This window comes from Seriola aureovittata, chromosome 10 (genome assembly GCF_021018895.1).
Source record: "Seriola aureovittata isolate HTS-2021-v1 ecotype China chromosome 10, ASM2101889v1, whole genome shotgun sequence".
Classification (NCBI taxonomy): domain Eukaryota; kingdom Metazoa; phylum Chordata; class Actinopteri; order Carangiformes; family Carangidae; genus Seriola; species Seriola aureovittata.
The window spans coordinates 26,254,864-26,277,325 of record NC_079373.1 but is presented as its reverse complement, the minus strand read 5'-3'; the positions used below and the strand labels follow the sequence as shown (position 1 = coordinate 26,277,325).

At 43.0% G+C, this 22,462-nt stretch overlaps 1 protein-coding gene across 3 annotated transcripts in view; it reads right to left on the bottom strand.

The window, feature by feature from the left end:
- The window catches only part of ankrd27 (ankyrin repeat domain 27 (VPS9 domain)), a 33,943-nt gene that overhangs the window by 3,602 nt on the left and 7,879 nt on the right, over nucleotides 1–22,462 (bottom strand). For 2 of the 3 annotated variants that reach the window (XM_056386946.1, XM_056386945.1), the window contains exons 2-27: nucleotides 17,847–17,969; nucleotides 14,935–15,045; nucleotides 13,120–13,428; nucleotides 12,657–12,716; nucleotides 11,879–11,932; nucleotides 11,396–11,461; nucleotides 10,437–10,513; nucleotides 9,672–9,793; nucleotides 8,618–8,696; nucleotides 7,426–7,558; nucleotides 7,248–7,340; nucleotides 7,036–7,157; nucleotides 6,174–6,256; nucleotides 5,839–5,954; nucleotides 5,003–5,095; nucleotides 4,472–4,669; nucleotides 4,097–4,156; nucleotides 3,679–3,795; nucleotides 3,450–3,494; nucleotides 3,240–3,356; nucleotides 2,538–2,732; nucleotides 949–1,068; nucleotides 687–860; nucleotides 338–431; nucleotides 164–242; nucleotides 2–65 (exon numbers count right to left, since the gene is read on the bottom strand). In XM_056386946.1, coding sequence (XP_056242921.1) covers nucleotides 2–65; nucleotides 164–242; nucleotides 338–431; nucleotides 687–860; nucleotides 949–1,068; nucleotides 2,538–2,732; nucleotides 3,240–3,356; nucleotides 3,450–3,494; nucleotides 3,679–3,795; nucleotides 4,097–4,156; nucleotides 4,472–4,669; nucleotides 5,003–5,095; nucleotides 5,839–5,954; nucleotides 6,174–6,256; nucleotides 7,036–7,157; nucleotides 7,248–7,340; nucleotides 7,426–7,558; nucleotides 8,618–8,696; nucleotides 9,672–9,793; nucleotides 10,437–10,513; nucleotides 11,396–11,461; nucleotides 11,879–11,932; nucleotides 12,657–12,716; nucleotides 13,120–13,428; nucleotides 14,935–15,045; nucleotides 17,847–17,948 — 2,883 coding nt within the window. In that variant the 5' untranslated portion in view covers nucleotides 17,949–17,969. Of the gene's footprint in view, nucleotide 1; nucleotides 66–163; nucleotides 243–337; nucleotides 432–686; nucleotides 861–948; nucleotides 1,069–2,537; nucleotides 2,733–3,239; nucleotides 3,357–3,449; nucleotides 3,495–3,678; nucleotides 3,796–4,096; nucleotides 4,157–4,471; nucleotides 4,670–5,002; nucleotides 5,096–5,838; nucleotides 5,955–6,173; nucleotides 6,257–7,035; nucleotides 7,158–7,247; nucleotides 7,341–7,425; nucleotides 7,559–8,617; nucleotides 8,697–9,671; nucleotides 9,794–10,436; nucleotides 10,514–11,395; nucleotides 11,462–11,878; nucleotides 11,933–12,656; nucleotides 12,717–13,119; nucleotides 13,429–14,934; nucleotides 15,046–17,846; nucleotides 17,970–20,360; nucleotides 20,380–22,462 lie in introns of those variants that run through there. The other variant, XM_056386944.1, reaches the window with a different exon arrangement.

Genomic DNA, 22,462 nt, shown 5'->3' with positions numbered 1-22,462 from the left:
CCTGGTTGAGGGTCGGTGAACACCTGGGGGAAGGACCTGAGGAACCTTTCTTCATCTGCTGAATCCTGAATTAAAGCACATTAAAAAAAGGTAAAAATGAAACAAGCTTCCAGCCATCCAACATCTCACACCTCCTCCACGTCTTTGTTCTGGTGACGTCTACCTGCTGATGGACTGAGCCAGTTTCTGCTTCCTGCCGTTGGAGTGATCCTGCAGCCGCAGGCGCTGCACGAACGAATGAGCTGCAGATGACATCGTGATTAATGGCCGACACAACACTGGAGTCATTTCTGACATGATTTGACTTCAGACGAAAACAAAACATTGCTAACATTACCCAGAGCTCCTTTGGGCACAGAGAGGAGTTTGATCGGCTCGGCGTCGGGGGAAAGTCCGGACGCTTTCTGCAGAGCTCTCAGGATCTCAGTGTTCTGCAGGAGGAAACAGAGATTAGTCTGATGCTGGTATTATTGATAATCCTGTTTCCAACCAAACCAGAAATTATCTAAGTATAAAATTATATTTATATAAATGCTTTGAATACATTTCTCCCTCAAAGGTCCCTCACACAGTTTAGATATTAGACGTTTTGGTAAATCTGCTGACGACGGCTTTAATCTAAATCATGTGACCCTGCACGTGTCAGACCCCCCCCCCCCCCTCCCCCCTCCCCCCTCCAGGACCACCTTGCCGCCCAGCTCGTAGGCGCAGTCCAGCGGCGTCCTCTGCCTCTTGTTCCTGAGGCCGGGCGAGGCTCCGCCCCTCAGCAGCAGCTCCACCAGCGCCTGGTGTCCCCCCCGCACCGCCTCGTGGAGCGCCGTGTTCCCCTGAAGGTTCGCCATGTTCACCAGCGCGTTGCTCTGCACGGATGGAGGTCATGTTTGAAACCGCACCTCCTTCTCTGTGACATTTACAGAAGTGTGTGTGTGTGTGTGTGTGTGTGTTTACCTGTAGCAGGGTGTTGACCGTCTCCAGGTTTCCACAGAGACAGGCGTGTATCAGAGGTGTGTTGCCATAGTGATCCTTCTTATTCAGTTTGGCGTTGCACTCCAGCAGAAACCTCATCACCTACACACACCAAGGAGAAAACACACTGTTTCCCACTAAAGACACAAAACAAAGATTTAAATCTTCAATTGAAAGTGTTTTTAAGTATTTAAGTAAATGAGGCGGTAACATGTTGACAGGTTAGTGTTGTCCCTGATCAGACGCAGCCGTTGTCATTCACCGGAAATGACGGCCGCAACACCTGCCGGTTGCTCTGCTAACTTAACGTCAAAATCAACGTTTTATTTACGTTTTATGCATGAGTCCCGTGTATCATGCGACGTGTAAGTTATTCCGACATCGGCACCAACAACGCTTCCTTCTCCTTCCTCGGTCGCCATTTTTACAAGTTTGAAAATACGTTGGCGCTCCCCTCCCCTTCCCCTACGCAGCCAAGATGGCGACCGTTGAGGTTGAGAAGCGTTGATCGTTCCGTTATGTTACTTCTTTTGTGCCGTATTTTGTATTTCTAATGTGACTAATTAAAAAAAAAAAAAAAAGCAAAAAATATAAGTGTGCATCGTTTCACACTCGTTTGGAGTGCACCATCATACTTCGAAGTTCACCGCATGTCGCGCTTGTCAATGTGAACGCACTGATGTTCTCAAAATTGCACGAGTCGTGTTGTTGTGTGGAAGTTTCGCTCAATGAACAAACGTCTTTCAAACTGAACATTACGCTGCAGTTTAAACAAACGTCTCGACTTCATAATGTCACTGAACTAACGACAAAAAGTCGAACGGCTACTTCCTTGCACTTCGAAACAAAACCACTTCCTGTCACCACTGTAATACTAAATTGTGACCATTAGCAGGTTGGTCACTTTTTACATTGACTCATTAAATTAAAGAAGCACGAACCACATTAATTAATCACTTTGAAAGTATCACTGGACTTAATATTTTCCCTGCACTGCCGACTTTTGGCCACACCGTGGTGCCAGTGAGCCAGACTTCCTTACAGCAGACACACCTGAGTGTTGTGGCTGACCCACACCTACACATCAAGCCACAGTAAAAAGTAGTGTTTTTATCACAAGGGTGACACAGCACTGTGACCTCCACCAGGAAACCTGCTGACTATCACGGTTCGTTTCCATAACGATTTAATGATACTGTAACAGCGTCAGCTGATTCTAGCAGGGTGAGGAGAAATCTTAGAGACAGTCACAGGTAAATGATTTCTTGGATGGACTCAAAAGTAAAACAAGACAAGATATATTTATATATATATATACTGTGGCTGTAGGAGGCCAGTGTGGGCGGTGCATCAAACCAGGGAGCAGAACTTCTTTGTAGACATTTTTACTTTTGCATCAATGTGATAAAGTGACCTTCATTTGTGAAGGACTAAATTTGCTGGATAATCTAAAAACACACTTTCCTATTCAGTTATTTTTAGTTCTTCAATTAGAACAAATCCAACAAACTATTCTACAAAGGCGGTTTCCAAAATGACTCTCTAATCCCAATCTCCTGTTTTGCTCCTACCTGGACGTGGCTGTTCTGGCTCGCCAGGTGAAGCGGCGTGGCGCTTTGGTTTGTGCGGGAGTTGACGTTGGCTCCGTGGCGGATCAGCAGGGCGGCCAGCCCCGAGTGGCCATGCAGGGCGGCGACGTGGAGCGGCGTGAAGCCGTCGACATTACAGCTGTTGACGCCGAGAGCTCCGGCCTGGAGAACAGACAACTGGAAGACACAAAGAGGACAGAGGATCAGATGGAGATGTTAACACTTCTTACAGCTACATTACAGTGTTTTATTAACCCTTTATTAAAGCTCCTCCAATGTAAAGGTCTGTGTCCATGTGTAGTGTGATTATAGATCAGCTCTAGCTTCTATATTAATACTGTGAAAGTATCAAAACCTCAGTCCACAGAGAAATGCACACAGCCTGTATTCAGAAACTGAGCCTTAAAACCAGCCGTCAGGACTTCTGGAACTTTGTGATGTCACAACAAAGCAGTCACCAAGCCCCGCCCACCTGGACCCACCATCCAAACCTTGCAGGATTTGGTTTCTCTGAGTGTTTTTACCTGAAATCTGCTTTATTTTTATTGGATCACTCAGAGAACAGTCAGCCAATCAGAAGAGAGGCTCAGAGCCTCCTCTCTTCTGATTGGCTCACAGACCTGTTGTTACTAGAGCTGCAGAGAGAAGCCTGAGAGAGGAGATGTGAAACTACATTGGTCAGACCTTCTGGGTGGGAGCGCAGTTCGGACACTGGCACAGCGGGTGGCAGAGCAGAGCCTCGGACCGAATCTCTCCTTCATCTTCCTCTTCCTCATCCATCCACTCCAACAGGTAACGCACCTGAAACACACACACAGGTGAAAACAGTTCTTCTTACACAGCAGGATGTTCAGATGGAAACGTGCCGTGACTCTGTGCTGTTTAACTTCTCACCATCTCCACATCACCATCTGCCACGGCGCGCAGCAGCTTCTCCACCTGTCAATCACACAAACACACACAGCGTCGGTCGCCATGGAAACAGAAGCAGCCTGTAGAGCTTCTTCTTCTTCTGTAGTATAAAGAACTGCCTCTGCTTTATTACTGCAGAAGAAGAATGGAAGAGGCCTCTCAGGGACGTCCAAATAACATGTGAGTCTCTCTGTGTGCCGCTCTCGGTTACCTCTCTGTGTCGGACCCGTTCTCCCTCTGGTTTGGCCTCGGAGCCCAGAGAGGAGCTGCTGGAGATGGAGGAGCGACGGCTGCTGCAGTCTGAGGCCAGAGGGGAGCGACTGGGAGACTGGGAGGAGGAGGAGGAGGAGGAGGAGGAGGAGGGAGGGGGAGGGGGAGGGGGGGAGTGGGAAAGATATTTATCAAGGCAGATGCCAAAATGCAAAACCTGGTTATTTTCCATATTGAGAATAAAGATCTGAATTAAAGTCAGTCTGTTCACACAAGGTGCAGAAAGCAAATGGAGTAAAAAAAACGGTTGGAAATTTATAACTGAAATGTTTCTCTGGACCCTGTTGGTCACATTAATATCTGTTTGGATTCTGTGACCTTTGACCCTTCGAGTTCACAGGCTGGAGACTCAGACTCACATCAACTCTGCTGCCGCTGCGCTGACGGCTGCTCTGAGACGACTGCAACAACATGAGGATCTATAACACACACACACACACACACACACACACACACACACACACACACACACAGAAGAGAAACATGTGTCAGCATCTGTACTGATTAGTTTGGCTGATCTGAGGTCAGGCTCGGAGCACACAGACTGAAGTTGACTCTGCAGGACGGATCCTGGGTAAGAGGATCAGTGGGCTCTGTTCCCACGACCCGGCCGCTCTAACACCTTCTGTTCCTGGAAACAACAGCAGCTGATCAGATTAGCTGAGCTACAGGACTCTGACACATGAGCACAGTCAGACCAGCTGGAGCGAGCTGGGTGTTCATTTCTTACTGACCTTGGAGTTGAGCGCACACTGCAGCGGCGACTCTTTGCTCTTGTTGGGGATGTCGGTGACGGCTCCGTTCTCCAGCAGCACCTGGATGATTCCCTCGTAGCCCCATCGAGCCGCCATGTGCAGCGCCGTGTCGCCTTTGTCGTTCTGCAGGTCCAGACGGCACGTTTGGACGTCGTAGTACACCAAGGCCTTCACACACTGACGCACAACACACACACACACACCGTCATCACCAGGAATCATCTGAGGAGTGACTTTGATTAATTGATTACTTGCTTCGTTTATATGAGCAAAGAATGAGAGATCACCACAAGTTACAAAACCAGTTACAAAATGAAAAACAATTATAAATCCAAGTGTAAGGATGTGAAAAACAGAAAAGCAGGAAATCGTCACATTTCAGAAGCTGCAAACATCAAATATTTGGTCATTTAAATAATCAGTGTGTTCAGAAAATTGTCCATTTGATCCATAACCTGAATAAATCAGGTGAGGGGACTGAGCAGCTTTCTGGTTCAGAGTCTGACTTACGTCCTCGTGCCCGTACATGCAGGCGAGGTGCAGCGGCGTGTTGCCGTTGTTGTCCTGAGCGTCCGTGTTGGCCTTGTAGTGCAGCAGCAGCAGCTGGTGGACAGGAAGCACGTCATCAGGAATCTTAATTAACCTGAATGTAACTTTATTCATCTTTCTTCACATACTGATGCAGCAGAAGCAAGAGATATAGTTTTATTACACACAGCCTGGCGCCTACATTACCCACAATGCAACCTATGATAAATGGGGTGTGTGACATCACACAGCTTCACACTTCAGGCTTCGTGCTACTGTTTTCACACATGTAGTAATACTCACCAACACGTGTAAATACTGTGATTTGGGACTTTTATTACTATTATTATTATTATTATTATTATATTGATTTATACACTCTCACTGTAAAATATATCACCCTATATATTTCTGTATCAATCACTTTAACTGCTGATGACACTTTAGCTCCTGTGCTACATACAGTATCTGTTATAATGTCACTTTTTATCAGTGATTAACCAACATTTATTACTGTATAATCTACTTTATTTATTATTATATACTGCACTTATGATATGATAATTTTATCATATGACTCCACTGTGTTACTTTTCTCAGTGATAAGAGGAACTGCTCTACGATGGGAGTCAAGTTACTGCACATTAAACACACTTTTGTATGTGAGAAATACTGTGTACAACTTTATAATTAATAAATATATAAATAATGAATAATAAATTTGATTTATGTTTTTGGTTTATGTTTTTCTTTCATGTAGACACACACAGACAAACACTGTGCTGTAGGAGTGTGAATGTGTGTGTGTGTGTGTTCACCGTGACTCCCTGGTATCCTCGTTGGCAGGCCAGGTGCAGCGGTGTGAGGGCGTGGTAGTCCGTGGCGTTGACCGGCGCTCCTTTACACACCAGCAGGTCTATCAGCTGGGCCTGACCTGTCACACACACACACACACACACACACACACACACACACACACACACACACACACACACACACACACACACACACACACACAACACACACACACACACACACACACACACACACACACACACACACACACACAGAAAGTAGGTCACCAGTTTCACAGGTGAATTACGGCTCATATTATTCTCATTCTTTATCCCTCTGCACGTCAGCAGCCGCTCACCACAGATAGCAGCGACGTGCAGTGGAGTGTAACCTCGATCGTCTCTGGAGAACGGCGTGACGATGGACGGGTCGTTCAGCCGCCTGCAGCAGAAACAGCAGAACATAACGTCCCGACAGACCGTTTAGAAAGTGCACTGAAACTGACAGGTGGTTTCATTTTACATCAATGTTTTTATGTTCATTTTCATGCGACTTTGTGCTACATTTCTTGTATGAAAGGTGCTATACATATTAAGTTTATTATAATTATAATTGTTTCTGATGAAAGTGTCAGATAGAAACTGTGTCAAACGCTCTTTAAATTCATAACCACGCTGGAAAGTCACACACTGTTCACACTTTTGTCAATGTGATGTCAAGTATTTATTTAAATGCAAATCACATCCCCTGCAGGTGACTCTTCACAGTTTACAGCCACTAAAAATATATAGACACACACACACACACACACACACATCTATATATATATATACAGTATGTGGCATTACACAGTTACACATTTAAAGGAAGCAAGTGTTTGAGTGTCTGAGTTGAAGTGGGAAGTGAAATCAGCACTGAGTTTTTGTTTCCTGATTGTGGTGTAACAAAAACGGAGAAAAGGGGGAAATGAATCTTGAGTAGAAATACGAGTAGAAAAGAAAACAGAAGCAGGTGCTCGCCCTGGTTTCTGCTGAGCTCCAGGTTCAGTTTTAAACCACTGTAGTGAAGGCACATCTGCCTGGTTTAGGATTAAGCCACAGGTTGAAATTTAGGTTCAGGTTAAGGTTTAAATTCAGGTTTAGATTTAAGTTAAAGTTTAGGTTTAGTTTTAAGTTAAAGTTTAGGTTTAAGTTTAGTTTTAGGTGTGTGTAGATGCTGACCCGGACAGCTGGAGGTCACAGAGGTCACAGGAGCAGAGGGGGTGACACATCCTGACGTCCTCATCCATCTCTCCTTCGCTCAGCAGCCGTTCAACCTCGGCCTCGCTTCCATTCGCTATGTGCTACATCACACGCAGACACAAGAAATTACTACGATATCCAATTATAAACTAATAACTCTGTGGTGGGCCTTCACGTTCCCTGCAGCTCACCTCAAACAGACAGTTGATGGGCGTGGCGGCGCTCTGAGACAACGACCTCATCCTCTCTTTGAACAGCGCCTTGTCGTTCAGCTCACCTGAGCCCTGAAGAGAAACGACAAACCATCGGTTAGTTTTAAATACTGCTGCGATACAACACTGTGTGTGTGTGTGTGTGTGTGTCTCTCACAGAGTGTGTGTCCTGCAGCTTCCCCAGGTTGATGTACTCCACTGCGGCCTCGAAGGTGCTCAGACAGTAGCTGAGTTCATCTTTACTGGAGTGGCTGAAGCAGAAGTTCCTGATGTAGCTCAGGTTGGCCATCCTGAAAACAAACAAAAAGATTTAGTGACACTGATGGATGTTTAACAATATTTAACAGGATGTTTAATGGTAAACATGATGTGGATGAAACCAAGAACCATGAGATTTTGTCTTTTTATGTTTTACCTTTAGTAGCATCAATTTTTCTACAGCTGTACAAACTGAGACTGAAACTAAAGAAGAAGAGTAAAAAAAATTAAAGCTCCATATTTTCCTCTTCATCTGTGTCTTATTTGAAGTGTTGATCCATAAGAAGATATATTTGTGGTTTTAAGAACCATACACCATCTCAGTGTAGTTTCACATCTCCTCTCTCAGGTTTCTCTCTGCAGCTCTAGTAACAACAGGTCTGTGAGCCAATCAGAAGAGAGTAGCCTCTGATCCTCTCCTCTGATTGGCTGACTGTTCTCTGAATGATCCAATAAAAATATAACAGATTTCAGGTAAAAACACTCAGAGAAACCAAATCCTGCAAGGTTTGGATGGTGGGTCCAGGTGGGCGGGGCTTGGTGACTGCTTTGTTGTGACATCACAAAGTTCCAGAAGTCCTTACGGCTGGTTTTAAGGCTCAGTTTCTGAATACAGGCTGTGTGCATTTCTCTGTGGACTGAGGCTTTGATACTTTCACAGTATTAATATAGAAGCTAGAGCTGATCTATAATCACACTACACATGGACACAGACCTTTACACTGGAGGAGCTTTAATTTAACAAAAGTGACCTGAATCCTGAGAAAAACATATTTTTTAATTGGAGCCTGCTGTTTGATATAAAGATAATTTGTTTGGAAAATGTTCAGCCTGATAAATGTTTATTATTTTGTGTGTTTCTGGTCTTTGGGTTCATTTTAGACAAACTGTTGACGCACAAACATGTGGTGCGATTAACTGAGAGGAAAAACTCTTTGATAGAGTCTCGTCTCCATGACAGCCGAGTAAACGGCTTTCATATTTCATATTTCAGTTTCCACGCCACATGACAAGACTGATGACTGACTCCACCACAACCTCTCAACAAGCCACAAGGTCAAAGGTCACAGTGGCTCGCCCCCACAGCTCACCAGTTGGGGATTTCCGTCTTCACCAGCAGGTAGAGGATGACGGAGAGCAGGTCGTCCGCGCTCACGGCCTCGATGCTGACTGCAGGGGAAGACGCACAACACAAGAACAACGCGGTCATTTTGCTGCGTCACCCTGAAGCTGACAGCGTCTCCCCTCTGTGCAAACCAAATGACTCAATTGGCCACTTCACAAACATTAATTAGGAGCGGATCGTACCACTCTGCAGACTGACAGCGGGGTTGTTGTGGTTCCAATAAGCTCGGATTTCCAAAGCAAACTGGACAAACACATTGGAGGCTGACAGAGCGGGTTTTGTTCTGGGAGCTGATCTGATTACAGACAATGAGAGGACGCTCGGAGATCATGCGGAGTTCAGTCCGCACGGCCAGAAAAAGGTGACCGACTTACACACTGACGGTCCAAAACATTAGTCTTTGATGAGATACATCCGAGGAAGAATCATTATTCATAAACAGAAGTTTTTGAAATGGAAACAGAGACAGAAAAGTCTCACTTTCAGGCTCAGGACATAAAAAGGATTTTGTATTAGCGACTAAATTTAAAGATGATAAAGATTCAAAAATGTCAGTTTTTTTCCCCTGATGGTTTCAGGTTGTTCTGAGGAAGTTTATCTCAGCTGATGTCAGTTGAAGTCAGAGCTGCACAATCTGTAATACATTAACTGTGATTCCATATTTGGTTTCCACAATGAATTAAACTTCATCAGATACGATACTGATGTTTTTGTTTAGAGTTCATGGTCTGATGCTTCAAATCAGCTGTTCCCCAGGCAAAGTCTCTCTAGTTTAGTTTTTGTTCTGATCTCTTGTTTTCTAGAACCGGGAATCGTTAAATGTTGATACAATATTTGAGTTTTGGTGACGACTATGCCTATGGTCAAATCCTGATTTTATAACCACGACGTCGTCTGAGCAAATCACCAAACAGATTACTTTAAAAGACAAAGACCTCATGAAGATTATTCTGGTCCTGAAAATGGAGATTAGAAAACTGAAGAACTCAAACACACACATCTAGAAACACAGTGCGTACCGGTGCGTCTGGGCGTCTGCGTGGCCGTCACGGTGACTCTGCGCAGGCAGAGCAGTTTGAGGAGCGGGGAGGTTTTCTGGTTGAGCTGACTCAGCTCTCTCTTTGCCCGGGACAAGTTTATACTGGAGGAAGAACAAGAGCAGCACAGGTCACAGCTGAGTGAGAGATAACAGCTTCAAACACAAGTCAGCACCTACAACATGTCTATTTAAAGATGACGCAGGGGGTTTCAGAAAGCCACATGTGGGTTGTTTAACACCTTGATATTTTATCTGACAGGAAATGTAAACAAACACAGTCGTGTTCTTCTTCTGTAGAAGGTTTCAGGATGACAAACTGTGTTTAGGAACTGCTCATCTGTTTTACACCTTTAAGATCCTTCATCAGCTGTTTCTGGACGTTTTAATATATACACACTGAACTATTTTCCAAATAAACAACAGTTGTCAGGTTGGTTTCCTTCCTTCCATCCAGGCAGTTGTTGGTTTAGGTCTTTTTCGAGGAAAATCAACTTGCGGAGACTCGACTTTGTCTTTATCTTTTCGTCAGTGTCTCGTTATCGCACTGTGATTCAGCTGCTAGCAGGAAGTGGTGAAATCTAAATCTCACACAGGTCAATCTGAAACCTGGGATTAGAGAGAAACCTGCACAAATAACACATTTGCTTGTTGTTCGTCTTCTGGATTTTTATTCTCAATCAAAACGGCTGAACACATGGTTGATATCCAAAATCTGAGATCTGAATAGATTCCAGGCGTGACTGACCTGAACTCAGGTTTCACTCCCAGGTCTTTCTGCTGCAGCTCCTGCAGACTCCTGGTGGTTTTGTTGAAGGCAGCGTCCTGTTGACAAGCAGCAGAAGAGACATGAGAGCAGCTCATCCACTGATGATTTCATTACAGCGACAGAAGCAGCAACTCCACGAAGGCGCCGCGCTCTGATCTCCTTTAACTCTCAGATTCGTCATCGTCTGAGATGTTTCATGCATTTCTGGATTTATTTAATGCCTCAGTGCTTTGATATTCTGTGATTTATGTCTGCATGTAACTTGTTGCATTCATTCACCAATGGTCCGTGTTTCCTCTTCATTGATGGTGGAGCGGCCATTTGTCTTCAAACTAATTTAAGTCCAACATAAAACTCAGAAGGCCACTGATGCATCATGGGGATGTGGTCTACGCAGGCAAAGGAATACATTGTCCGAACAAAGCCACTGCATTTTTTAAACTGTATTTAAACCAAGGAACTGTTTCCTGCTTTGGTAAAAAAAAAACATAGGCCCACCCAGGTGCATGCTGGTCCTACCTACCTAAATCACCTAATGTGCCCATGGCCCCAACAAAATACTAGTTAACCCAAACTAACTATACTAAATAAGCAAATAATTTAAGACAAACAAATTAAGTAAAGTAATACAAACTCAAAACAGATGAATAAATACTAGAAAAACCAACAAACAAACTAGTAAACAGTTCCTACAGATGGAGATCTTGACACCAAAACCTGACATTAACAGTTTAATTAAGATTCAATTCACCGAAACACTTGTCGCTGAATGTTTTAAAATGCTTTCAAACCCCTCTGTCATCCGCACTTAGCCAGTTTTCCACAGGAGGTAGAGTAAGTGCAATAAATCCAACAAAACACCCAACAATTACAACAATTCAAAGTCTGTTCTTTCGTTAGTAGATCAGGTGTTTTCATCACCGAGAGCTCAGACTCACCTGGCTGGCTTCAAGGGTTCCCACAAAGTTAAAGATTAAATCATGGATACCATGATGAACATACATCTGAGGAGAAGAAGGAGGAGAACAAGAACAAGAAGAAGAACGACAAAGATCGTTTTAGTTTCCGTCACAGTTCTAAGAAAGCGAAGCCACAGCGGTGTCAGACACAGTCCAGCAGAAACATCAAACATTTAAACCAACTAACATTTGATTTGGTGACGTTGAGTTTTGGTCACAGTGACAACAACTGAATTACTCTTTCAAAGCAGGAAAGGAGGTTTTAGTTATCCTGAGGTATTGTGATGCTTATGTGAATCATGCTGTGGTAGTGAAAGGGTTAATTACTGCACTAACAGTGTATAAGTTTGTGGGATCACTCAGGTTGTCGTTCAGATATGGAGGCTGCTAACTTACAGACTAAGACTTTTATTTTGAAAGCGTGTGCACATGGAAACATTAATGTGATCTGAGTGAACTGACCTCCACCGCCTGTTTGAGTAGAGTCATCTGAAGCTCCTGCTTGGCCAGGAGTTTCTGCAGAAAGAACAAACAGCCTCCGTCAGAGCAGTGAAGGCAGAGAAGTGACATTAGTCACCACAGGATGTGATGCAACTCCTCGCATCACTGTGATTAGGCAGAAAATCGACCAGAGAAGAAGGTGGGGCTCGGAGTGGCAGATAATCTCGTTAAGACTCGTGTCCCAGTTCAGGAGGCGGATCGCTCAGAGGCGCCAGCCACCGCCAGTTACAAGCTAACAATCAACACAAACAAATGGAAGATGCTAACTGCGCTAACCGTTCTGATCCGTCTGCTAGTCTCTGGTTCTGGTCTCAACAGACTCCTCCTCTGAGTCTGGGTCTGACTGAGTCTCTCTGATGTTTCCTCCTCTCACCATTTTGATGCTCTCTGCTCTTTCACCTGTCCACCTGGAGCCAGCAGGTGGTGGGCGGGGCTCAAGGCCTGATCCAGGTTTATCAATCAGGAAGTAAGTGCAGTTTTTTTTTTTTTCACTTTTTGTAGCAGAGGATCTTTACAAAGTTTAAAAAAATGTCTGTAGAGAATCTTTAAAGCAAGAACAGAACTCTGTGACCGACTGCGTCACTTCCAGTGTAGAAAATCTGGTTTCCAGGGATCCTGCACCTGAACTTGGACACAAATCTGCTTCTCAAATTCCCAACCCAACCCGTCCCACTGTGTCTCCATCACTCTCCACTGCCCCAGACTAACAGCTGATCCGACAGGACGGTCGGCTACTCACCAGGCGAGAGTCTCTCAGCAGACACTGAAGACACTTAGTGTAGAGGCCGTTCACCGAGTCCTGAGCGGAGGGAGGAGGGAGAGCTGTCAGTGCTGGAGTGTCGTAAAAATTAAACCTTTACATGGTTTAGTTCATTTTAATAAAACACAAGAAAGTCTGTGTAAAACAAGTTAGACTCAATATAAAAGTTAAATGTCTGTATGATTTGCTTTATTCTTTTTGTGAAGCATTTTATAACCTCTGCTGACTAAAAGTACCGAATCAATAAAAAACAGAACAACATGAAGAACATGAAGAGAGAGGAGGACGCTGCAGGAAGTTGAGTGATTAAAAAGAAATGGAAAAAGAAAAGACGAAGAGGTAAAGGAAAAAAGAAAGATGACAGGAGGACAGAAATGGAAAAAGAGGATGTTGGCAGAAGGAATGAAGACAAAGGAGAAGAAGACTTCAGAGTTCATCCTACGATGTGGTGTCGCAGTCCCTTCCTCTCCTGCTCCTTGAAGGCCTGACAGAAGCCGTGGACGAACTTGTCCAGTTTCTGGGCGTGGCTGCCCAGGAACTCCCTGACGTCCTCCACGCTCTTCAGGCAGTAAGGGGGCGGCGGGTTGTTCTCGGCGGGGCTGGGTTCCACCTCGACGGGCCGGGAGATGCACAGGATGCTGTAGCTCTGCTCCTGGTCGTTGTAGAAGGTTTCCTCGAACAGGATCGGGACCGACGCCGGAGCCGGGAAGCCGGATCCCAGCAGGACCTGCCTGTCCTGGATCCTGACCTCCTGAAACACAACAACAACAGCAAAGAGTTTTTATACTGTCATATTAGCAGCTAAATGAAGGTAAGGTTGGGAAATGTTTATGTGTTCATCATTTCTGTGTCCAGGAACTAAACCTATTCACAGATTCTGGATTTTACACTGAAGGAGACAGAGCAGGTGTTTCTTTTACTGCACTTCTTTGTTATCTCTAATCCTACTGATTTTACTTCTCAAAAACAAATTCCCTGAACACACAGGGAACATGATCTGACTTTGATTCAGACGTTTGAGGAACCAGTGTCTTGATTTTAAGTTATAACCTGTAACTTCTCCACATTAAAATGTCTAAAAACATCTAGACCTGTGTTCTATGTGTTGTTGTGTTGTGTTCTTACATTTCCCCAAATGTTTCAATCAATTCTCAAACTTAGAGAAATCTGTGATTTTAATCATGGTAATGTTTGATTGGTCGCCTGTCAGTGACATCACATCCTCTATGATCATGTGTCAGTTGAGTTTGTCTGACAGAAGCTCAATATCGACCTTTATCCAGTTTTAAGTCACATTTTTTAAGATTCACTTTTTACACCTCGGTGGTTTTAAACTTTTGAACCAGATGAAGGATTTTAGTCGTCGGACGTCTGGATCTGAAGTTGTCACAGAAACAAGCTGAGGAAACGTTCGACAGCTCAGCTCAGAGACGTCCTGTGTCCGCTGAACTGTGTCAGTGAATCTCTGATTTTTAAAGTGAGACTGATTTATTCAGTGTTTCTGCTGGTTTTAATCCCCTGGTGTGTTTGTTGTGGAGAGGAGGAAACCTCTGCGGATCATTCAGCTGCTGGTAAAAACCTCCTGAACCACCGACACTGAAGGAATCCAAACCAGGAGACGCCGACGGCAACACCTCCCATGATCCAACGCTGCTTCACTACATCACCAAACGCCATCTTTTATTACTGTTTTAATTGAGAGACAGCTAGAGGCAGACGTTACATCCTGTGGGTTTACAATTAGATTTTGTAAAAGCCAATTGGAATCTCCTCCTTTAAATCTTGATTTTGTCGCAGCCAATAGGAAACTCCTGTTTTTAATTTAGGCTTTAAAACAGCCAAGACCCAAAAATAAACTTCATTTATTTATGGTTCTTTTTAAAAACACTCTTACAAAGTGATGATGGAAATAAAAAGGACATACAGACAGGTAAAACTAAATGAAAACAACACAAATATAAGTGTCTCTTTGGCGCCGGCTGTTTTGATCTCATACTGCTGCTGTGTGTTGGCTCAGTGACATTATTCAATAATGTCATTAGTTCCATTTGTGCTTCTTCTGCTGTGACAAGTCAAAATGTGAAACGGGGCTTTGTTCGTAATCCAGAGTTTGGGAGCGGCTGATACAGTTTTGACAGGCTGCATCATGTGTTTCACAGCGTATCATAACATCTCAGTCAACACACTTAATTCCTGCATATTATTTTTTTGGGGGCTCGGTGCTTTCAAGTGACTCTGATGGAGACGGGAGACAAACCTTTCCGTCCGCAGTCTGGTATCCGTCCTCCACCGGCTGCAGGACATAGCTGTCGAACTGAGAGTCTGAGAAGCTGCTGACGCTCAAACTTCCACAGCAGGGAACGAGGACCTGCAGGTTTGTGGTAACACGGGACAAAAATAATGTTACCGAGTTGTTTTTAAATCATCCATCAACTTGATTTCAAAGCTAATCAAAAAACTAAATCCAATCTCTCAAATTCTTTGCTGATTTGTTTCCTCATAATTCACTTTTCTGAGCTGCTGAGACGTGAAAGAAGAACGAATTCTCTCTGTGACCAGAAACTCTGATTGTAAACATCAGGTCAATGAGATATATAAAGACACTGAGTATCATCTAGAATATTGCGTTACTAATTAGGGCTGCACAATTAATTGAAATACAATAGAAATCACAGTTTGGCCAAGTGCAATATCCAAACTGCAGGAGCTGCAATTTTTCTTATAAAAGGTAAAAATGTTGTGATGCAACAGAGACGCTCTGGTCTATAAATCATATTCTCCAGACGTAAAGAAACATGTTTGTTTGGTACAAGACCCAAAACACAAATCACATCATCATCATTTTTGTGACTCATATCACAATACTTTTTTCTTTCAGCTAGCTTCTGCCCATTCGGACTGTCTCGTCACTTTCCGATACCGAGTCACTGTAGCGTCCAGTCCGAAGAAGCAGCTGATCAGAGGATATATTGCCAAGACTGGTAAATAACATCTATCAATGCTAACACTGGCTACGTAGCATTAGTGAAACTTACAAATAAATCCTTTAAGGTTTGAAATTTGACATTTCTGCTCACACCATCCAGTCTTTCCCCGACACTCTGACGACTAGAAGACAATCATTCTTACGTTCACGTGACAAATCAACAACACTTTATTTACTGGGTGAGGAGAATCTAAAGGATCTAAAAACATGATCACGAGCCAGAAAAATTGTGAAATCCTGATGTGTGGTCGAGTGTGCGGTGAACTGTGTTGTATAACTGATCTTCCAGGTCAGCCGTCTGCTGTGAAATGGGTTTTACGAGCTGTAATCTAGTTACAGATGAATCCTCCTGCGTGCTGATATTTTTACGACGTTCAGATCATCTGAGTTTCCAGAGGAGTCCTGGTGAGTCAGAGCTGCTGCTGCCGGCCTGCGCTCAAGACATTCGACTCTTATCTGCGTCTTGACAAGCCACAGCAAGTTTCACAAACCGATTTTCCAGTTGTTATTTGATATTTATCCATTATCAACGCGGTTGCACTTTCTATCTCTTTTTTTTTTAAAGTTGCATGTGACTGAGAAAACTCATTTATCAATCATGTTATCAAACCCAGCCTCACCTCAACAAATGTTCATACTGAGACTAATTCTGTAGCCACCTTAAATATAACCTGAGAGATGCAGTGAACGCACAGAGCTGGCTGAGAGGAGGAGGAGGTGTCTGAGGGAGTGAGTGCTAAAACCACAACAAAAAAACCCCTCTGGTGAAATGACACCTCGATGTGCTGTTAAGACAGGAAGAGGTCTGACACATAAAACATTTAGAGTTATTTCAAAATGAGACTGAGGAAGTTTCTTTTGTCTCCTGATCTAAAACATTTGAAGACTGGAAATGAGACTGATCCAGGCTGAAGGGTGAAAACCGACTGTGGGAAATCTGTCAAAGACGCTGGCAGAGGAGGAAGTGGCCGGTGAAAGCTGGTGTTAAAGGAAACTCTGTGGTCTGCTCGCACTTGCCACGTTACTGGTTCTATTGTACTGTTGTGTTTTCTCTCTGCATTCAGTCTCTGTTGCTCCACAGTCTGGTTTTCTTCCAGTTGGTGCTTCTCATTTCAGCAATGAAGCACTTGCATTTCGTCTTGTTCCCTTCTGTGGTTTGTTAAGACCTGAACTCCTGCTGAGATTTGATCGCCTGTCCACACTTTAGTACTTGTTAAACAGAAACCCAGCAGTGCTCAAACTACAATTGAAACACTGAACCGCCATGAGCAAGACGACCTGCCCTTCAGTTTGTCAGCAGTTCCTGACTCCTGAGAAATCAAGTTTGACAAGTGAAGTCTGGGTCTTCAAAATCTGGAGTCTTGACGGACGACAGGGTTAAACTGAAACCTAAGACATAACAACTATTTCCACCAACATACACGGATGTTTTTTAGGCTTGACATCACACTGGGTGACTATGGCAACAGACTTGGTGAAAAGATGATGAGACGTCACTCGTCACTAAAGTTTTTGCTATAACGACATAGCTTACGTTAGCATTAGCAGCTGTGTTTTTACTTACCAGTCTAGAATAAAAGTTGCCAGTTCAATGTTAACTGTTGTTTTGCTTCTATTTGTCACTTCTTTTCTTCTACTGACGTTAGCATGCTAACCAGCTAGCCCCGGTCAATACGAGTCACCTTAGCGCCCAGGTGGCACCTCAAGAAGTAGCTGCTCAGAGGCCGTATTATCATTTTTTGTTTTGTAAATGCCGAAGCAGCCGAAGTTCTTGCCAAGACTGGTAAGTAAACAGCTGCTAATGCTAACGTTAGCTATGTGGCAATAGCAAAACTTTCAAGTAGCTCCTTTAACACATGAAACAAACAGAAATGTCAGATTTCAATCATGTTTTCCCATTGTTTGACCTTTGACTGGAGCTCTTTTAATCACCTCATCTTCTTCTGTGGTGGTTTAATGGCACCAACTGGAGAATCAGCTCCACCAGCTGTTTATCTCAACAAACCAACTCCTAATGTTTGCATGACGGTAGTGGATGGAAATTCTTTTTGTCAGTTTTCCCTGTTAAAATCTGCACTACATTCGGACATTCCTACTATAACGTTTTCAGCCAACTTGCCTTCAGCAGAGCGATGGTGGTAAAATCAAAGAAACTAAAAAGGAGACAACGCGGCGTGACTCACGATGCCGTGGAGCTCTGCCACTCGGCTGCAGAGGTCCGGTCTCTGCTTCTCCAGCGCCAAGTAGAAAGTATTCTTCAGGATGTTCTCATCATATACAGCCATAAGGAGCTGGAAGTCTGGATCCTGGAGGAGGAGGAGAGGATCATGATTAGACAGGTCCTGACACTTGGTATCAGATCGGATACAGTGTTCTGTTGTACACTGAAAATACTTATTAAACAGACCTCGATCAAAAAAGTTCTAAACTACTCGACCACCTCTACAGATGTGCTACGGAACAAATAAAGATTCTCCTTCGCACATTTCGGTGAAACTTTTGAAGCCAAAGTACGAACAGGAAATTATCCTGATAAAACAAAACCAAAGATTTGAATTTTAAAATGTTGATACAGAGGCATTATCGAGAAAACAGTCGTCATATTTGATCATTTGGGATCAGACCTGGCTGCTGGGTAAAGTTTAGCAAATTTTTGTTCTTGGAAAAAAAGTTTGAGTCATAAGAAAGAAAGAAAATGTTTTGCCTTAAACTATAAATACCTATTACATAGATGGTAATGGATAAATGATGACAGTGACTAGCATGTGGAAATCCTGGACATTTGTCAAGAACTGAGTTATAGCTGATCACTGATGTTTGAGAAGAGAAAAAACAAAGCTCCAGAAGCGATCTTGTGATTCGAACATGTCTCTAAATTTATCTCTGAAAGAAAAAACAGAATAATCTTAATTAACCGCTCTGTTGGAATCGGCAGCGGAGACGAGACGGAGGCCACCAGAACAAAAAGTCCCTTTCAGGCTGATTTGAATAATTGTTTTGACGAATTTTATTTTTTTCCGGGATTTTCTGATTCTTTCAAAGCTGCAGCTCCCGTCACGGCCGACTCTCCTGCATGTAACCCTGTGGAGTCGCCGTCTTCTCACCAAATAATCATGTTGATGAACATCATTTGTGTGAATCCTTGAGGTCTAACAAACACGTTGAATCCGTTTCCTTCCTCATAAAACATCTGCAAAGATATTTGGGACCTGTGTTGTTCACAATCCATGTTTGATCGCGTGCAGCCTGCGCTGTATCGATCAGTCGAATAGTGTGAGACCATTGGCAGGAATGCGTGTCAGTACTGTCGTCTACAGACAATATTTCAATCCCAGTTTGCTCTTCATGAGGTCAAAACTTTACCCCAAAGTTTTCATTAACAGACCGTCTGGCCTCCAGAACAGTCGGAAACAATTTGCCAGCTAACTGACGGGTCAATCAACAGAAAATGAAATTAATCAGCAGCTATTTTGAGGATAGATGAATCATTCGAGTCATCTCCAGGCTGTTGATGTGAAGATGTCATTTGTGCCATTTCGGACATTTCAAAGACCAAACAATTAATCCTGAAAATACCGTGCAGGTTAATCAATATGGAAATAACTGTTAGCTGTGGTTGGAAAGAAGCTCCGGATGTAAATCATAGTGCGATTTCTCTTGTGAGTCAAGAAATGAAACGTGTGATCTGTCAGATGTCTCTGGCCTCAGGCCGAGGCCACACACACACACACACACAGTAATTCATTATGCACTTCACAGTCACTTAGATAAATACACTAATGCAATCCAGTACAGTGCTGTGTTGTACAGAACTATATTACAGTAAATACATAAATGACATATCTATCTATCTATCTATCTATCTATCTATCTATCTATCTATCTATCTATCTATCTATCTATCTATCTATCTGTGTTTCTAATATTCCCCCTTCATGTTTGTAAATGGGGGAGACTAAACATTAGACACTCAATATGATCATTATTGTCTTTATGAATGAGCTGTTAAATATAAAAATAGAAACACAACATGAACGTTATACATTACATCATCTGCTATCTGCAATAATCTAGAGGCTGCTCAGATCTGATTTCATAGATAATGATATAAAACCTTCACAATCTGATTTACAGAGAGTTCACAGTCACGCCAGCAGCTCTGAGTCTGTAATCGATCATTCGTTTCACTCCTAATAATGTTCAACATCTTAGCGTGTTAGCATGCTAACACTTGCTAAGTAGCCCTAAGAGTTTTGCAGGTTTTGGTTTTTTAGCTAAAGTACCAGATAAATAATGTCGACCTCATGGTGGCGCCACAGGGAAGATTTGACAAAATATATTGAATACTCTGATGCACCAAATGTATTTAACAAAATACATAATTCATCCATCAGGGAGCAGTAAAGATAATCAGTCTGTAAACAAAACCACAAAATAAAAGTCCTACATAAACAAGTATATCTATCAGTAACATAAAAATAATCGCTTTTGCATTTACAGCTTCTGGAATAGATGTAAGTTTCGTACATTTGTTTTGGGGCTTCGTTGATCTAAAAAATATCCGACCTGTCATTCTCCCAGTGATCAAACAGCTTCAACAGCCACTGAACTTTCTCCTATCGATCGATCAGTTCAGCCGTCTGCTCCTCACCAGAGAAATCATAAACCACACTGACCGTCCGCAACACTCTGCTCACCTCATCCCTCCGCTCAGAGGTCAGCTTCATCCTCCCTCAGCTGCAGCGCAGACAAACTGGGAACCAGTTGAGCAGAGCAGAGACAGACTCCCCACCCACCCGGGCGGCCCCATGTCAGGCGGCTCAGCTGGGATGAAACCGAGGAATGAGTCACGTGACCCTCGAGGTCCTCGTGACCTCCCAGGCTCGAAGCTACCGGCGTAATCAATGGCGCAGAGGAATGTCCATCCCCTCAGGCCCGACACACACGTTACACTACACACTCAAATCTCAGTTATTCAGCTGATGTCTGAGCCTCGGGGTTTATAATGTGTGTGAACGGCAGGAGAATTACTGCAGCAGCAACAGAAAACAACCAGCAGTAATGAGATTAAAGTTCAACGGAGCTGTAAATGTGACATTTACACAGGTGACACAAAAAATGACAAAATATTGTCACCAGGTCGTCACAGAGCTGAACTGTGACTTTCAGCCAATATTCAATATTATAAGAAATGTAGCGATCCCCGTTCCCTTTACACCACACAACCACTGGGGGTGCTGTTTTATTAGCATAACAAAACATAATCATATAATTACAGTATATATTTAAAAAAACACACAACTGAAACATAAAATCCAACAATATAAATATATTAAATTGAGTTGAAGGAGAGAAAACGGAGAAACGAAGTGAGATACTGCACTGACGTTCATCTGAGCAGAAACCTGCATGAAGAGCCCGAGGCGTCCGTCACACTGACACAGTTTAGTGAAAGCTGTCACGCTGAAACGCTCCAGATAAACAAACTGACAGTCATGATGCACAAACTCCAAATTCAATCAACTTAACTCGTTATAATTCTGAGGTCAAAGCTGTGTTTGTGTGTGCGGAGAAAGGCAGACCATCTGTGTTTTACCTGAGGTTTAAAAGGTTTACTGAAAATTATAAATATGAGAAAACTTCCCTTAAATCACTTAAGAGCAAACGTTCTCGCACGAGACTCGATAATTAACAATGACAATAATTATCAGTCACAGCCCAGTTTTGTTCACGGCAGCATATCAGTGCAACAAAGGAGGCTGTTTACACTGTACATAACCACATACTGTACACAACCACATACTGTACACAACCACATACTGTACACAACCACATACTGTATGTATATGAGATAAGATAAGATGAACCTTTATTGATCCCCGTGGAGGAAATTCTAATTTGACACAGCAGCAGAAGGGGAAAATAATATATTAGTATATAAGTAATAAGAAATAAAATAAGAGTAGAAATCTAGTAGAATCTAAAATAAATAAGATAAAATATAAAATACTATAAACAATAAGAATATACTTCACACACACACACATATATATATATATATGTGTGAATATGGATGGATATAAAGTAACTTACACAACCTAATTAATATAAATGTCACCTGTTTCCTTCTGGTTGTCTCATATACACATATTGCATGTTGTGTCTATTGTTGTATATAACAGCCTCATGTTGATGTTTATTTATCTCTGCTCGGCTTTGTTGTCCTTTGTTTTCGCTGTATGTCCTTGAGTCTCTCCCCGGACACTGTGTCCGGTGATGGGTACAGTGTGTGGATACACTGAGAGCCGCTGGAAACCGGAGTCAATTTCCTTGGATGAACAAACACATTTAAGCCAATAAAGCTGAGTCTGATAACACCCTATGAATAAAAGGTTTTTTATTCCCTCACAACAAATACTTCTATTTTTTTATCTTCTCTTCAAACCTCACTTTCCCGTCGCCACTTGTATGATGAAGGATAATGTCAGTGAAAAGAGTTACGCCGCCACACTGACTCCAAACCAAGAGGACCCGAAGATCCACTACAAAGTTATTTATCCTTTATATATATACATATATGTTTTTAATTCTGCTGTTAACTTATTACAGAAACAAATGTCCAGCCTTTCACATCAAAGCAAAGCAGTGTCAGACTTCCAATGTTTCGACCGGCTGAGACTGAAAACATGAGTTTATCCCAGGTCACTGCTTCAGTCTGTGAAAAGTATAACAAATGGCCATTTTTATTCCTCAACGCAGGCGCCAGTCAGAGCAGCAGCCATGTTGTTTTTTTGAGTTG